Source organism: Cibotium barometz, chromosome 17 (genome assembly GCF_041138505.1).
Source record: "Cibotium barometz isolate CiBa-2024 chromosome 17, ASM4113850v1, whole genome shotgun sequence".
NCBI classification, from domain to species: domain Eukaryota; kingdom Viridiplantae; phylum Streptophyta; class Polypodiopsida; order Cyatheales; family Cibotiaceae; genus Cibotium; species Cibotium barometz.
The window spans coordinates 43,054,770-43,073,395 of NC_141062.1; the positions used below are offsets into that span (position 1 = coordinate 43,054,770).

Consider the following 18,626-nt stretch of genomic DNA (forward strand, 5'->3'; position numbering starts at 1 on the left):
ACAGTAAACATATGAGGGAGTGCAAAGGAGAATGAGAGAGTTGGTCACGATCACCTTTTATTACAGCAGTAAAGCTTTACAATGGCAATGGATGTTGAACTATGTGCAAGGGAAATGGATGAATGAGTGAATAATTGGGAACTCCTTATATATTGCAGTAGGGACGTGGCCGACTGGCCTTGGACAAAATAAATAGAAGAAAATAGATGAAATACCAAATAAATGGTAGATCCCCAAAACACTGAGATGCACAAATTCTAACAACTAGCCCATGCTTTTATAGGCTCAACATATGCTGGTCGGTGGTCTGTTAACAGCTGTCAGCCAGTTCATTTATTGACCCGCGACTTGTTTTGGTCAACCCAATAACATATACTGGCTGCCCTTGTGTGCTGGCCGCCTGTTGTACTGGCCCTTTAAGGGCTGGCCGACTGGCCGACTGGCCGTGCAACCCTTGGGGCTGGCCGACTGGGCTACAACCCTTGGGCTGGCTGCCAAGTTGGCCAAGCTTGGTAAGAGCTGGCTGACAGGCTGCTCCTTCCCTCCTAGGGCTGGCTACTATGTGCTACGGGGCTTTATGGGCCAAAGGTATGGCCCATGGGCTGGCCCACGTGGCCCAAAGTGTAGGGTACCACCCTACACTCCATGCAATCTACATGCAATTATGTTTTTCCTTAGGGTCCTTGCATTTGGCTACAAGCCTAATGCCCCGGAGGGTGACTCACAGCACAGACTGGCACTGTTTCATGTGTGGGACTTGCACACCTGACCAAGACCATGTACAAGACTTGTACACCTGACCTCGGACACTTAGCGCGGAACCCTGGCTGAATCGTCTCGGACTGGGGCTCACAAGGAACCAATTTCCACTCTAGGTGTTGCACTTGCTTGTATAGATATGTCCATATGGCATCCAAGTGTGGGATGCACATGACATCCCCTTCTGCTCTGCTTGACAGAAGCCGCAAAGCCTCCAAGTAGTCCGTCAATAATGCCGGATAATCTTGGAAGAAGTTCTTGTCAACCCACACCGCTTCATGTGTCCCTCGATCTTGAAACTTCGTGAGAAACTGTCTTTCTTTTCGGCCAGAGCCGTGCTTGAAACGATGTAAGAGGATCTGTTCTGGAACCATAACTTCAGCTTTGTCCACTGTCTGGTTCCTCTTCATCCTGGACATCGGAGAGAGGAGGTCCAATATATGGCTTCAACCAACTGACATGGAACACATCATGCATGGTCCGCCGCGACTGGGAGGTAGCTTCAGCTTCATGGAGACCTCATTGATCTTCTTTAAAATGGGAAAGGGTCCAAAGCTCCAAAAGGTCACAAAATCCATGGAGATATCTTGAAAAGGTCCTTCGGGAATAGGTAAAGGCTGTAACAACCCTATCTTCTTCCCACGAGGAGCTTTTATTTTTTGACAAACCAAACAATGTTGCACATGAGTGAACACGTCGCGCCTCATTCTTGGTCAATAAAATTGCCGCTCTAACTTCTCTAGAGTTGAGTTCATGCCCCTATGACCACCAATGGCGGCATCATGGGCATCGCGGAGAAGAGTTGCTTGGAATTGTTTCAATACAGAACGTTGATGTTTGTAGAAAAGCCAACCATCACGTATCAAGAAATGGCAAGGTCCTGTGGCGTTTAATGCCTGTTCCCATTGAGTACCGAATTTCTCGGAATCCGCATACTTGTGCTTCATTTCATCTAGTCTTGCACCAACAAATTCCATCCGTGTGCATTGGACGTGGGACACGGTTCCTTTCCTACTCAAGGTGTCGAATGATCGATTATCTTCCAGGGAAGGCCAAACATCAAATTTGCGCTTGGCATCGTTTGAAGCCAACGCAAAGCTTAGTGATCCGTGCGAACCTTAAAAGTCGTGCCCATAAAGTTAATGTTTCCAATGCTTTAGAGCTTGTATTACCGCGAGGAGTTCCCGATTATAGATTGAGTAGTTCTTCTTTGTAGGGATCAGCTTACGAGACATGTAAGCAGTCGGATCCCGTTCTGTTGCAAGACTACCTTGATAGTGATGTTATACTCGCATTGGTGATCACATGGAATGGGTCATCCTAGGAGGCTAACGCTAAACAAGGAGCCTCAAATAATGCGACCTTAAGGTCCTTGAAAGCTTGTAAACTCTGAGGGGTCATCTTAACCCGTTGCCTTGAGTCTTGATGCCTTTAGATAGGTTAGTAAGAGCTTCCGAGACATTGGAAAACTTATCGATGTGGGTGGATATGTTTGGCAAATACCCACAAACAGCCGAATGTCATATGCCGTTTCCGAAATCTCCCAATTAAGGATTTCAGCCACCTTTGCAGGGTCTAATCGGATGCCTTCGGCAGTGATTATATATCTGAGGTAGTGAATCTCGTATAAATAAATTCCGATTTCTTCTTATTGACATAAAGCTCATTGCTTTCTAGCAATTTTCTCACTTTTTTCGACGTCAATGTCGTGTTGCTCTTCTGTAGCTGGAAAAATAAGTATGTCATCCAAAAAGATGAAGACACACTTTTCTATCAAGTCCTTGAAAATCCGCATCATCATGTGGTTAAACATAGCTGGCGCATTTGTTAATCCAAAAGGCATGACCACAAACACATAGTGGGCCCGCTCAACACGGAATGCAGTTTTGGGGATGTCCCCGGCCACAATTCTTATCTGATGGTATCCACTTTTGAGGTCAAATTTTTAACACCTTTGCTTCATTTAGCCTCTCTAAGATGTAATCAATCTAAGGCATAGGAAACTTGCTCTTTATCGTCAGCTTGTTGAGTGCTCAATAATCTGCACAAAGCTGGAAGAATCCATCCTTATTTTTCTCAAATAGGGTCGGGGTTGCGAACGGAGACACTAGAGTGTATGAAACCGGATTGCAGCAATTCGTGGAATTGTCTATCCAACTCCATCTCCATGGCCTTGCTTGGGCAGTATGGAAACTTACTGAGGGGTTTGGAACCTGGGAGGAGCTCAATTTTATGGTTCTCTAGTCTAGATGGGAGAGAAGTTTGTGAGGCCAGTTGTCCCGAAGAAAGATCTTTTGGAACCGGTCATGTAGGGCCTTGTACTTCTTCGAAGCACTTGCCACTATCTGGGTGGTTTGTGTCAAGTCTCCATACAAGGAGCCCTGGCTTTGTGAATTTTGCCTCATACAAAAACGTGAGAGAGAAGAAGAAGAACTCTAAAATAGCAAGAATAAACCTAGCTGGTTATACCATGTTTAACTACCCAACCGTTGTATATACCGGTGACCCCAGGTGTCTAGTGTGTTACCTTACCAGGCCACACACCATATTCACGTGCCCCTTGTGTCCTTGCTAGTATCCCCATGCTACACATCACTAGGTCTTTGGCCTACAACCGTCACCCCCGAACGTTACCCGTTCACACTTATTAATATAAGTAGTGATGTACAATAGTATGCTATAGCGGACTAGGATGCCTGTCGTGCAGGCACACTAAATCACTAGGGTTCTCTTTAGGGCAGTATACCCTCAGGAGTTGGCACATGCTAGGGAGATGGCGACCTCTCTGTCCCACTCCAGTGTGCACTCACACAGACTCAAGAACGGAACACCACACGAGCTACCTAAGTGGCATACACGCAACACAAGATAGAAGTAGGCAATAGTTGGGACATCACAAGACCATGTATTGCATTGGGGATCCTCTCTCGATACAACAGGCTCTCTATATACAATGGGCGTGGCCCCTTGGATGCCGTTGGAGTAGGTGAGAGGCGCCAACGAGTAGGTGGATGCCGCTTCGTCGGTCAAGTGGGTAGCCAAACTTGGAAGTGGGGTCGCCGGAGATTCCATTTTGTGTGGCTAGTGATTGGCCTTGTGGGCGCCCTTGAGGTTCACGAACTTTGGGATGCCTGAACTTGGGGGTGCCCGATCTTGGGGGTTTACACAGTGAGGATGCCGACTTGGGGATGCTCGATCTTGGGGGTTCACGGGGCTTGGGTGCTCGACCAGGGGCAGTGAGGGTGAAGTTCGTGAACCTCAAGGGCGCCCACAAGGCCAATCACTAGCCACACAATATGGAATCTCCGGTGACCCCACTTCCAAGTTTGGCTACCCACTTGACCGACGAAGCAGTGTCCACCTACTCGTCGGCGCCTCTCACCTACTCCAACGGCATCTATCAGTGTGACCACTTTTAGCACCTGGCTCATGATAGCCCAAGGGGCCATGCCCATTGTATATAGAGAGCCTGTTGTACCGAGAGAGGATCCCCGATGCACTACATGGTCTTGTGATGTCCCAACTATCGCCTACTTCTATCTTGTGTTGTGGTATGCCACTTAGGTAGCTCTTGTGTGGTGTTCCATTCTTGAGTCTGTGAGTGCATAGGGGAGTGGGACAGAGAGGTCACCATCTCCCTAGCCCGTGCCAACTCCTGAGGGTATATTGTCCTAAAGAGGACCCTAGTGATTTAGTGTGCTTGCACGACGGGCATCCCAGTCCGCTACATATGCTGCCATTGGTTTTCCCACGCAGCGCCCGTGTGTCCCACGCATTACTAATGTGTAAATCCCGCGTATAGGTGTGTACGCATTCCATGTAGTGCCACGTGTAAGGGTCATAACATTCTTTCCCCCTTTTAGGAATCATCGTCCTCAATGACAAACTGAGGATAATGCTTACGAAATTGAAACTCCATTTTCCAAGTTGCATCTGTCAAGGGATGCCCTTTCCATTTTACAAGGAACTCCTGAAGAGTACGATTTCGCAATCGTCTTCCTCTTCGTTCCAGGATCTGTTTTGGTCCATGATCTTCTTGATCAGGTTTCTGCAAAGCAATCATACAATCAACTACATTATCACTGTCTCGTGAAGATAATGCTTCAATTGACTCACATGAAATATTGGGTGGACACGATAGTCTTGTGGTAAGTCTAACTTATAAGCCACATCTCTGACTCGTTTCAAATCCATGGTCCACAATATCTACGGGACAACTTAGTAGATTCACCTGCACGAAGCGTCTTAGTCCTCTGAGGAATAGGTAAAAACACATTCTCTCCCTCTTTAAAAGAACAAGCTATCCGCTAGGGATTAGCATACTTCCATAGCCTGATGGATAGAATCGCGAGCTCTAGCTAAATTTAACTGCATCTAAGATAGAAATTCAACTGCACTGGGTGTCTTTTGAGGTAATCCAATTGTACTTGGCATCAATGGATTATACCCATAATTCTATTCAAATGGAGAAAAGTTTGTATAGGAATGCTTGGGCAAATTATACGCAAACTCCAATAAAAGTAAATACTTTTCCCAATGGCTCCGTCGTTTCCTAACATAAGCTCTCCACATATCCTCCAAGACTTGGTTGACTCTCTCGGTATGACCATCAGTTTGTGGATGATCACTGCTACTTATGCAGAGTTGGGTGCCAAGTTTACTAAATACATGTTGCCAAAAATTGCTTGTAAACCGCGGATCTCTATCCAACACAATGGATTCTGGCAAGCCATGTAATGTAAACACATTGGCAATAAATAATTCTGCTACTTGCGGAGCTTCAACTTTGTTCGTAGTAGGAACAAAATGTGCCATCTTAGATAATCTATCCACAATTACAAAGATAGCATTATAACTTTTCTTGGTTTTGGGTAAACCCATAATGAAATCCATGGAAATACACCCCCCAGATAGAGGATTGACACTAGTTGGCAGATTGTTGCCAGTATTACAGCATGGCAGATCTGGAGAGCTAGATGTACGAAGGCTATTGAGGGTGTCCAAATTTTTGGGTCTCAGTGCATTAGTACTATATGGGGTGATATCATCCATACTCTTATGGCTACTTGGGCTTGCATTGAGGGGCCCTCTCGTTCTGCGCAGGCGAAGCGTGTGATATTTATGCGAGTGGGACCATGGCATCTTCTTTTCCTCTAGTACCACAGGTCTTACATGGCATCATGATGCTCCTCAGTGGTTGAAATCACCTTACATATTGGGGTGATTCTATTCTTTTCCGGCTTATAGCTGTGATTTTTGTATGTTTTTCTCATACTTAATAGAAGTCTCTTTCTGAAAAAAAATAAAAATAAAAAATCTATGGAAATACTATGTCATTTTCTCGCTGAAATAGGCAACAGATGTAACAATCCGGACGACTTCACACGCTCGAATTTAGTAACATGACACTGTAAACCATGTGTCACATAATGGTTAATATGTTTCTTTAATTGTGGCCACCAATAGAAACGTTTAACGAGCTCAATTGTTTTCTTAATTCCCGAGTGTCCAACACATGGACTATCGTGACATTCTCATGTCACTAATATCCTCAAATTATCTGAGTCGGGAACGCATGTCTTGCGTTCCTCTTGAGAATTTCATTCTCAATGGTAAATCTATGTTTATTAGACAATAAATTGAACAAGGTTGATTCCTTATCTATTTGGCTAGCCTTACTCCATAACAATTGAACATACGATCCATTTTTTGAGCTTTACGTATTCTATGAATGATCGCATTCTCGACTATATTGAAACTCATTTGATACATTATACGAGACAATGCATCGGCAACAACATTCTCTTTTTCTCGTCGATACAAGATTTCCACGTGAAACTCTTGCATCAATTCGGTCATCTTACTTGACGCCTCTTATAGCTAGCTGGTTAAAAAAATACTTCAGTGTATCATGATCCGTGTATACCTTAAACTCAGCTCCATACAAGTAATGCTTGCACACCTTGAGCGCATGTATAAGTGCATACGATTCAAGCTCATGTGTGCCCGGCCACTTGCGTTGTGAACTACTGAGTTTCTTACTCTCAAAAGCCATTGGTCGGCCTTCTTGGCTCAACATAGCTCCTATGGCAACGCTACTAGCATCTGTCTCAACGACAAAAGGTAATGACGGATCCACGATCTTCAACACAGATGTAGTTGCAACCGCTTGCTTTAATTTATCAAAACTTTGCTGTTGAATGTCGGTCCAAACATAAACAACGATAACTTGCAACAAGTAAGTCAATGGCACAGCTATTTTCGATTAGAAAATAATAAACTTTCTATAGAAATCAGAGAGTCCTAAGAAAGATCTGAGCGTAGTAATGTCCTGTGCCAAGTATCATCCAATAAATCTTCCTCTAGATCATCCACGTGATCTGAATCTATAGGCTCAGTAGTCATATTGGCAGCTATGCGCTGCTTCTTCAATGGACAATCACGCCTTTGATGCTTGCCCATACAAGCATAGCATAAGCCTTCACTTTTTGCTTTCTCAAACTGTTCTAGAGTGAGAGAAGATTTGTGGTCATTCTTCATTAACACCTTTCTCTTAACTCCTGCAAGAGTCTTTGTAGAGGAATGTACACTAGGCATAGATGTCTTTCACTTGAAACTTCATAAGTAGGTCGCATAAAATGAGACTTGGAAACTTGACATGCTGCCTGATTTTGACCCTTTCAACCATCTTCATAGACTAAAGTCATTTCTATAGCTTTAAAGTTTAGATAAAGTTTGACACTTCTCATGGCGCACCAATGGTCGAAGTTTATTATTTAATCCCATGGCGAATTTATGAACCTGTAAGAAATCTGGTAAAATTTGCAGAATTTTCATAAGTGCCTCTTAATGCTTGTCACCATACTCCTGACCTGTAAGATTCTTTTGAGTGATAAAAACCAAGTATCTAGCGCTCTACTCTGCTCATCCGGTGGCACAAAATTCTGAGTAAACAAACCCTTGAATTTCTCCCAAGTATTCGGGATTGCCTTGTTCTTTTGAATTTTGCTCCACTGACGCGATGAGCCACATCTTGTAAATTATATGCAAGCTGCAGCATGTTGGATTCTAATGTACTCATCTGTGATATCACATAAAGTAAAACATTGTTCCCACTTAGAAAGCCACTGATCTACTGCGTCAGCCATGCGAGAAGGTAAAGTGCTAGTGTACTTTGGTGGTTTCAAATCCTTTAGTGCAAGTTTTGGTTTTAATCGCTTTTCTGGTGTACCTTCACGACTACCCAAGTGATGGGTATCCGAAGTCGGTTGAGGTACTGCAGGTGTTAACATGGTGCGGATATCATTTATAAATGAGTTCATTTGCTCCCGCAAATCACGCATTTGTTGGCGAAGAGGGACAGACTCTAGCGATGCCTCTATAGCAGCCATCATTTGGTGTCAAAATCTGGTCCTGCTAGTTTAGATACGAAGACATCTGCTCAAACATGGCTTCTCCTCATAAAGGAGGGCCTTATAGCTGGTTTAGGTACCGGATGGCATCTGGGCTGCTCAAACATGGCATTTCCTTACAAGGAGGCCTCACAAACAAGAGCTAGCGGTACTTGTGCAGTTACAAGTAGAGGGTGTAGTTACAAGCAGTCCAACAAAAGGATGTACCAGCAAGAGGCAACAAGCACTAGTTTAGGGGTGTGATTTCCAGATTGTTTTTATTCTTTTATCCCGCCCACATATGTCCATTTTGCTTGTTCATTCGGCTATACACTGGTTGCCCACACTTCTAGTCCAAGTGGCATGCATGTGGATCCAATCTGTCCACATTGGTGTCTTGTAGCTGCACATGCAAATGTATGGAATCTGGATGCAATACACGCCCTTTTAGGGTTTTGAAGGGTTGTTAGTTCTGTATCCTACATTATTCATTATGATTAAATGAAAGCATGAAATTAGCACCTCTAGAGCTGTGAAGGGTTACTGATTGTGTTTCCTATAAACTCCTTCCTATGTAGAATATCTCAAGGTTTTGTTACATTTGGAAGCGGGCCCTAGGGACCCACCTCTAGAGCTGTGAAGGGTTGCTGATTGTGTTTCCTATAAACTCCTTCCTATGTAGAATATCTCAAGGTTTTGTTACATTTGGAAGCAGGCCCTAGGAACCCCTTGGTTTGCAGGAGTAATAGCATTTTGATTAAAATAGTTTTCAATGCTATTTTTTTGCTACAATCAATTGATTTTAGTCTTTATAAATTGATTTGTACTGGCCTGCAGCACTTGTACTTTTTGACACGTGTCATGGTTGCAGATAGATAAAAGAAAGACAGAAGAGGATTTAAAGTCTAAGGAGGTTTTGATGTCAAAGCTGCAAAAGGAAAGAGAGGATGGTCAAACAATGTTGGAGTCTCTGGAAAGGGAGCTTCTAGAGGTCAAGCAAAAGGACCAGGAACGTATTCAACTATTGGAAGTTCAGAAGCAAGAGTTGAAGCAGGAAATGCAAAGCAAACTTGATAAGTTTGAGGCCCTTCAGGGAGAATCGAATAGGAGAATGCAGGAGCTTGAGGCATTCTCTGCAGCAGAGATGCAGGCGCTGAAGAAACGGGACGAGCAGTACCAAGCTTTTCTCTTCTCTCAGCTTGGGCTTTTCCAGGTCTGGTGGGAACAAAATGAAAAACTTGATGATTTTTTTGGTTATTGAATGGAGTTTGATTTTTTATCTTACTTTAACTCGATGAATTTTCTTGTTTTAGGATATTAAGCTGGTACTACAAGCTACCAAGCAGGAGTGTCTGCATATGCAAGATGCTTGGCATGAAGAATCAGGGTCTCTTGGTAATTGAATTATTTTTTAAAAGCATGATGCCATATATTTTTTAAAATAAAAAAAGCATGATGTTTATCTATTTAATCAATGTGGTTACTGAATGTAACAAAATAAGCCAGCGAGAGTAGCAAGTTGCAACAAACGTGGAGTTATTGTCATGGCAGTCTTTCCTCATTTACAACTAATTCTGCATCCAATTTATATTCGGCATGCTGTGCTCACATGTCACGTGCATCCCACACTTCGGTGCCACGTGGCATTCTATTTACCATTATGGGCTAGTTTTGGGTTAGTGACGTGCACTGTTCCTTGTTGTGAGCCCTGTCCATAAGGAAAAATGGGAAAGAAAGAAATATTAATGTCTTCCAAAAGTAGTACAATGAATACCACAAGTAGTGGAGGTAGTGGTATCGCTTGAGAGCGATGGTCAAGGGGCAGCTCAAGAGAAAATGATATGGAGCTTTGCGCGCAGTCAAGTGCAACATTTTTCTGTCAACGATACCAAGATCAACGACCCTTAATGCTACAGTTAAAGAAAGATGGTACAAGAAGATACGGATGATGTAAGTTTTGATGCAGATAATGCAAGTTTTTCCTTAAAGAAACATGTAACTATTTTGGCAAGGGGTACTCATAGAAGGTGCACTCTGTGACCTAAGTAAGAGGGGATGCCATGTGGACCCACAGTTGGGTGCCATGTGACATCCTAATTACCATTATGTGCGCTAGTTTTGGGTAAGTAATTACATGTTAGGTCAATCCCCATCAAGGTAGGCTTGAGGAGGTCCAGGCGATTTTCTGTGCATGAACCCTGCCCAATTTTGTAACCCACTCTGAGTTGAGGTGTACACATATGTCCTAGTAGCTTATTAGGCCACGTGCCAAGTGTTGAATATCAAGGCAGACAAGTTGGGTACCCGATTTCTTGCCTGAGAGGTGTGGACAGGAGCGTAGCTAGCTCTCACAGGACCGGTTTTGGCCAACCTAAGCTTTTGCAGACTAGCTTGGCCAAGGGGCCGAGGGTTGGGCTCCTTTTTAGCCTAGTTTGAACACATAAAGTGACTTTTATGCCATTTTGTAGGGCTGCAAAAACTTGGTGAACCTGTGTTATTATTATATTATTAGAACTTTTAAATAAAGAATAGATCCTTCTATAGTCAAAAGAAATCGTTGCTTAGTGTGGACTACAACCCTCAAGAGAGGCAACAAGCTACAGGAAATCCCTCATCCAAGGTTGAAAAACCAATAGAACAGAAGGAACCCCCGGGGGGTGGAGGGGGGGGGGGGTGGGGAGGCACTTGGAGCCTAATTGCCAAAGAAGTCTGGAGCTCTCTTGGGTGATGAAAGGGCCCAAGCTCCAACTGTGCAAGACAGTGCTGTATCGGGTCTGAGTCACTGGTGAGGCGCCCCCATCGCTTGGATGGTGTGGATATGTCTGTCCAAATGGAGCGGATAGTCTCTGCAGGCGGGGTAACCGTGGATAGCCTTGCTGCATTTGGCACACCAGATGTGCTAAGCGGCAATGCTGCTGACTGATGAGCTCCAACTTCTTGCTCACAGGAGTCTCTGTGTGCTCCAGTGAGGTACTGGGACCAAGGAGGTAGGATGGATGAGATTCGAAAGTGTGTGAACAGAAGGGAAAGACCTGTGCCAAAGAAGTTGGGAGCCCCTTGGGTGAAGAAGGGGCCCGAGCTTCAAGTGCGAAAGAAGGTTGCTCAACAGTGATGTATTTGGTCTGAGTCACTGGTGAGGCACTCCCATTGCTCGGATGGTGTGGATGGTGTCTGTCCAAATGGGGTCTTACCCTTCAGCTCACACACTTTCGAATCTCATCCATCCCTACCTCCTCGGTCCCAGTACCTCACTGACCGCACAGAGACTCATGTGAGCAAGAAGTGGGAGCTCATCTGCAGCATTGCGGCTTAGCACATCTGGTGTGCCAGATGCAGCGACACTATCCACGGTTCTGTTACCCCACCTGCAGAGACCGTCCGCTAGATGGGAGGAGAGTGCTAATTTGAGAGGTGAATCCTCCATCAAACCTCTTGTGCATTTGGGCAATCCAAAAGACAGTGGCGCTGTGACTCCTGGAGGATGCCATACCTATTGCATGAAGCTGGGCAGCCTGCAATGTTTAACCATGTTTCCATCTCGCAAGGCTCATGTGAGCAAGTAGCCAAAGGAAGTGGTTAATCTTCCGAGGCCAAAAACTCTCCTAAAGCCGATGCCAAAAATCCGAAAGATAATTGGGAGAGAGGTCATGGGCCTGCTAATGGGAGCAACAATAGTGCAATCTTTCTTGTGCAGCAAAAAGAGGTGGCCCAACCTGGCCAAGTACTGAAAAAAGGGGACGCCTAGGACCTCTGATTAAATGGTGGGGTCTGGCTAATACCACTCCCCTGTTTCCCACTACGGCTGAGCAAGGGAGCGGCTCTCCCAAAGCCATAGGACCTCGACGGGTTATCTGCATAAGCTTCAAGATTACTGGTTTATATGGATGCCATAAACAATGGACACAAGAAACATAATGTACAAGGATTGAGAATCAGGGAATATCCAGTACAATGTACTAGGAACCTTTGGTTTTGTTTGTGGTGCTGACAATGGACATGCAAGTGGCAAGGTGGCCGTAGGAAGCCTAGAGACACAAGGGAAAAGAGTGGAGCAACCAGCCTCCATCTCAGCGCCATGGAGTCTGGTCTTGGAGGGAGGCAAGGTTGGGTTATAGGCTTCCTGCTCTTGAATAGTCTCTAGCCAACTGGAGAGCGCTCCATCCACTGTTGCACACCTGTCCCTTGGTGGAAGGAAAAGTCTTTTGGATCTCCTCAATGTGAGTACACACCTTCGTGGGTCCCTAATGAGGAAGTTCGGAGTCCTACGGTCTGCTGGCAGTCCTCCCACAGATCACAAAGATGGAGCAAAACTTTGGCATGATCCGAAAAGGTGGTGTCGGCAAGGATACCCACCATTCGGCCCTTGTAGCTGTTGAAAAAGAAATAATCAAAAGATTATGATTTGGTTGAGAATAGCTAGAAGCTTTTTATATAGATGATAGTGCCCAACATCCTAGCTAATCTTGACAATGCATCAGAGAAAGCTACCGGGAAATTAACCACCTCAACCCATACTGGGCATTGATGCTTTAAGAGGGCCTAACAGTCTTTCATGGGTGTCCATGGAAGCACATGCACCATGTGATGGTGGCATAGAATAGAATCACCCCAATATGTAAGGCGATTTCAACCACTGAGGAGCATCATGATGCCATGAGAGACTTGTGGGACTAGGAAAAAAGAACATGCATGATGCCATGAGAGACCTGTGGGACTAGAAGAAAAGAACATGCCATGGTCCCGACTCCCACTCCTGCATAAATACAACGCGCTTTGCTTGCGTGGAACAAGAGGACCCCAGAATACGAGCCCAAGTAGCCGTGAGAGTATGGATGATATCACCCCATATAGTACTAATGCACTGAGACCCAAAAATCTGGACATCCTCGATAGCCTCCGTGCATCTAGCTCTCCAGATCTGCCATGCTGGAATACTGGCAACAATCTCCCAACTGGTGTCAATCCTTTGTCTGGGGGGTGTATAATCAAGGTGAGGGGCGTCCTGCAATAAACCATGATGGGCAATACCTCTACGACTGAAAATAGCAGAGTTTGTACCACTGCCCTCGTAGAAAAGCTGTGGACCAGATTGGGAAAGCCAAGCAATTGCCCCCCAAGTTGCGTGCATGGCGTGGCCACTCAATTTGCCCATAAGTTGGGCTATAGAACCCCAAATATGTTGTGTAGTGTTGCATCCCCATAAGCAATGTTGTATAGTCTTAGAATCTGCTGCACATCTTTGGCAAGAAGGTGCTACACCGAAAAACGATCTCCATTGATTGGTGGGGAGACCACCATGTAAAAATAACCAAAAGAAATGAGAGATCTGGCTCTTTCTGTATGAATGCCAAAGCTTATGCCAATATCTGCATTGTATTACTGGAGAGATATCATAACTCTCCCAATGAGGCCTGAGAGTAGGGATCCTATGTGTAAACCGGCCTCCAGCCTTCAAACAAAACCAAAGGGTGGTGCAACAACAAACTTGCACACAAAACACTTCAACACCTTTGAGGACCAAGAAAAGGAAAACAAACAGGGGGAGCTAGAGTGCTCCTGCAAACAGTATAGGGACACCAATTGGCCCCAAAATGCAGTGGCACCCCTTGCGGTATTTCTTTAATTGATTATAAGAGCTTTGATTACAATAAGGCTGGAAACTCACCCGTCATAGTAGAACTCCTGAAGCCTGCAAAGACCTTGCATCATGGCTTCATATCCACTCGGCATCCACAAACAAGTCCAACCATTGTTCACATCAAAAGACTCTTTCACATTGAGTTTGCATACAGAAGCTTTCTCCCATGATCAGGGCTGCCACAACCATCCATAGCCTCTCACCCTATGAACAACATCACACCCTGACACATCCAGTGCTTCTGCATCACAACACAGACTTCCAAACTCTCTTCCAAAAGGGAACTCGCATCACAGTACATCATACCATACAGTCGACACACCTGTACCAACCCTCTCTACCTTCCAAGGGTACTATCCATCTTTGTCATGGATTCCTTGTCCCCTGTCCAATCAGTAGCAAGGCTGTACCAAACATGTGTCCATTCCTGTACCTTCTGCCTGCATGTGACCTATCTCCTGGAGAACCATAAACACGTTTCCTCCAGAAACCTTCGACCTGTTTCCACGTGAAACCCTTAGGCCTGTTTCCCTTTGAAACCTTTGTCTTGTTTCCATACAGAACCATTCACGGCACCATTCAACAACAGTGTCAACAACAGCATACATCTAGTTACCTGTTCCCTCATGAAACATCTGGAAACATAGAGATGCCCATAACTGTAGGTCCCTTTGTTTCTTTCCAGCAGGAAGAAAAAAATCTGCTCCATGAGCATGCAGCCATGCGAGCTTGCATCACTCCCATGCCAAGAAACACATTCAAGTGACCTGTACTTGCAGCCAGAAACCCAAAACAGGCCATAAAAATCAGCCCCATATCTCCTTCCTAGAAAGAGAGAAAAGCCCACGCGACTGTCTGTTTCCTGCTCAATCATGCGTTTCTTCCCTCTTGCAATCCAGCCCACGCGACTGTGCCAAGGAGAGAGAGAGAACCCAAAAACGTGTTGTTCAGCCTCTTGTACCTCCTGCAACCAGCCCATGTGCAGCCAATCGGGAGAGAGAGAGAGAGAGAGAGAGAGAGAGAGAGAGAGCAGTCCTGCAGCCGCCTTCCACCAGAGGTTGGGAATCCAAAAGTGTGCTGTTCAGCCCTGCAATTCCTGTAGGCCAGCCCGCCAGGCCTTCCAAAGAGAAAGCACTCCTGCAGTTCTGCTGCGACCTCTCTCCAAAAAGCGTGCACAGCATGAGTTCAGTCCTGTGCGCAGTCCAGCCTGCCTGTGTGCCAAGCGAAAGAGGGAGAGAGAGAGAACATGTGCTGTCGCTTCAGTCCGCCAGCCCTCCTTTAGAAAAAGCACACACGTGCCTTGCCCACCAAGGAAAAGCCACACCAAAAAGCATATCCTTCAGATCCAGCAGGCACCTCCCAAAAAGCATGAGGAATAGAGAGAGGTGTGTCCACCCTCCAAAAGTGTTGAAGCCTCCAAAATTAGCTTTTGGCCCTTGGGCAAGCAAAGGTTATAAAACCTTTTAAATTAAAATCTCTTTGTCCCCTTCACACTTGGGGTTGTCCACACATGGGTTTCCTTTTCAACTCCGAAGTGATGCCATTCACACTGTCCACCATGTCCCCATGCACACCTGCATAGTGTCTAGAGAAAAACATAGGGTCGTGACACTATGCATATGTCGAGTGAGGAGAAGCCTGGCATTTCGGACCGTGAAATTGAAAAAGGGAAGGCTTTTCAACGGCATCAATTACCCGATTAGCCACCAAAAGCTCTGGAGGCTAAATCTAATCTCTTGGAGCTCCAATGAAGAAGCTTCTTCCGGATACTCATAAGTACCGTAGCAAAGTGGTGTGCAGGAGAAATATCAAACCCAACTTGGCATCCCAAATATCTAGCAGTGCATCCTCTACTAATCCAAGCAAACCCAAGCAACTCTTGGTGAGTCACTAATCCAAAAACCAACAGATTTGTGCCAATTAATGAGTGCCCGTGCTGCCAAACAAAACTCTTCCAATACTACCCGGAAGGAACATAAGCATATGTGTGAGGCCTCCAAGAACATGGATGTGTCATTAGCTAACTCAGAGTCAACCAGCTCCTCTTGACTACGATGAGGCAACCTCAATCCAAAAATACCAGCAGTGGAGCGGAAGAAGATGCTCATGGTCTTTGCAACTATGATATATAATAATGGGGCTAAAGGGCAACCCTGCCGTATTGAGCGAGAGATCTGAAACCACTCTCCTCTATCACCGCAAGCTAGCACACTATTGTGGGTATCACGATACATGCATGAAACTCCCTTGATCCATCTCTGAGAGAAACCCATATGGCTAGGAGTACCCTCAAGGAAGTCCCAATCCACTCTATCATAGATATTCTCAAAATCCAAGAGCAGAATGGCTAAGGGATGATTACTTGCTTTGCCCCATTCCATGGCCTCCCCAAACGAGAAAATGTTATCAAAGATGCTCTTTTCGTGTAAGAATCCATTATGAGTATCATGAATGACATCTTGCAAAATTGGCTGCAATCTAATGCTCATTGCGTTAGCAAGAATCATATATGCAGTCCCAAGTAAGGTGATAGGTCTCCACTGGCCAATCAATGTCTTATCCCCGCTCTTAGGGATAAGATAGATAAGCCCCTTAGTGAGAGAAGAAGGCATAGAACCTATGTCCCACATCTCTTGGAGAGCCGATGTGATCTCAGCGCCAATCTCATCCCAAAAAGTAATGAAAAAAAATAGGGGAGAGGCCGTCCTCCCTTGGACACTTACCATGAGGCAAGGCATGAAGAGCATGACTGAACTCCTGCATAGAAAAAGGGGCATCCAGAATGGCACACATCTCCTCAGTAATCAAATGTGGCAATGCATTCCAAACCTTCCTCTGTGCCCTGCGTCTCAAGTCAAAGTGAGGCTCAACACTAGGAAGTTGGCGATAGAAATCAGTGGCAATCTGTCTAACCATAAGAGGGCTTGAATGAAGAGTGCCATGTGAGTAGTGGGAGAGAGAGGTAAGGTTTACATTGCAGATTTTCCTTCCCTTACCTATGCGAGACGTACTTCCACCTCTAAAGGGGGTCTTTCATTGACCACAAGATCTGGTCGTTCCTACTCTGAGTCCTTATGAGGATTATCTCTTGGAACATTCAGGGTCTTGGGGGTTTTTTTCTGCGTCGATGGAAACAAATTGTAAAAACCTAGCTTCATTGTGCAGTCACAGGTGGACCTATGGATGTATTGCTCTTGCAAGAGCATAAACTGCATGCTAGCCAGTGTGGGAGATCAGGCAAGCTTCTCTCGGGACACACCTTTTGGTGACCAGTTGTTGGTACCAAGGGTGGTGTCTGTATCTCTGTTTAGCTTTGATCTTGCCTTGCATCATTGGACATGGTGTCATTTTGCTTGCGAGAGCCTTCTTATGCAGGGCACTACACGCATTGGTATTCTCAATCTCTATGCTCCTAACCATAGAGGTGAGAGGATTGCCTTCTGGAAATCTCTTACTACACTGATGCCTCTTGCCGACAATTGGATTATTGGTGGGGATTTTAACATGGTTGAGATGCCAACGGATAAAAGAGGTGGACATGAGGGCTTGGTGCATCCTCTTGAAAGAGCGTCTTGGGAGAGGTTTATACTCTCCATTCATGGCAGAGATTGTTGGCATGAGGATGACATTTCTTTATTCATGGTCTAACAGGAGAAGGAATGCAGGATGTATTTATGCACGGTTAGACAGATTTTATGTGGATGATTGGGTGCTTGACAGAGGGGGGCATACTTTTATTGCTACAGGCACCTCTAAATCGGATCATTGCCTAGTGGTTTTATGTATTAGAGATCCGAACTGCCATGGATCAGCACCCCATGTACGCATCCCTGATCATTTGTTTTCAGATGCAGAGCTATCACGTCGTATGCTTGATATTTGGAGATCTCATGATTTCTCACAGGCCTCTCAAAGCCTGGTCTGTGCTCTCTGTGATATTAGTGACTTTTATCACACATGTGCCCTATCTAAGAGGCAAGAGGCCTTGGATTTAGAAAGGGCTATTAGACGTAGATTGGCTGCCTTACAAAAAGAGCACGAGAAACATCCTCATGCTCAATGGGTTGGAGATTCTTTATGTATTGTTAGGGTAGAACTTAATCACTCTCTTGAGCAGCGCGCGGAGTACCGTTTCCATGCCTAGGAATCCTTTTGGACACAGATAGGTAGTAGATGCAACAAACATTTATTTGCTACTCACGGCCCATCTCATGCCAGACATAGTGTCAGGCAATTGCAGGATTCACATGGCACTCTTCACTCAAATCCTCTTATGGTTAGACAAATTGCCACTGATTTCTATCGCCAACTTCTTAGTGTTGAGCCGCACTCTGATTTGAGACACAGGGCACAGAGGAAGGTTTGGAATGCATTGCCACATTTGATCACTGAGGAGATGTGTGTCACTTTGGATGCCCCTTTTTCTATGCAAGAGTTCAGTCATGCTCTTCGTGCCTTACCTCATGGTAAGTGCCCAGGGGAGGATGGCCTCTCCCCTGTTTTTTTCATTACTTTTTGGGATGAGATTGGGGTTGAGATCACATCGGCTCTCCAGGAGATGTGGGACATAGGTTCTATGCCTTCTTCTCTCACTAAGGGGCTTATTTATCTTATTCCTAAGAGTGGTCTATGCCTTCTTCTCTCAGTAAGGGGCTTATTTATCTTATTCCTAAGAGTGGGGATAAGACATTGATTGGCTAGTGGAGACCTATCACCTTACTTGGGACTGCATATAAGATTCTTGCTAAGGCAGTGAGCATCAGATTGTAGCCAATTTTGCAGGATGTCATTCATGATACTCAAAATGGATTCTTACATGGTAGGAGCATCTTTGATAA

General features: G+C 45.1%; 1 protein-coding gene across 4 annotated transcripts in view; it reads left to right on the forward strand.

Annotated features, from left to right (window-relative positions):
• The window catches only part of LOC147630030 (kinesin-like protein KIN-14C), a 170,614-nt gene that overhangs the window by 19,008 nt on the left and 132,980 nt on the right, over positions 1-18,626 (forward strand). For all 4 annotated transcript variants that reach the window (XM_086811613.1, XM_086811611.1, XM_086811614.1 and 1 more), the window contains exons 10-11: positions 9,022-9,363; positions 9,464-9,545. In XM_086811613.1, the coding sequence (XP_086667739.1) occupies positions 9,022-9,363; positions 9,464-9,545 (424 nt within the window). The remainder of the gene's footprint in view (positions 1-9,021; positions 9,364-9,463; positions 9,546-18,626) is intronic.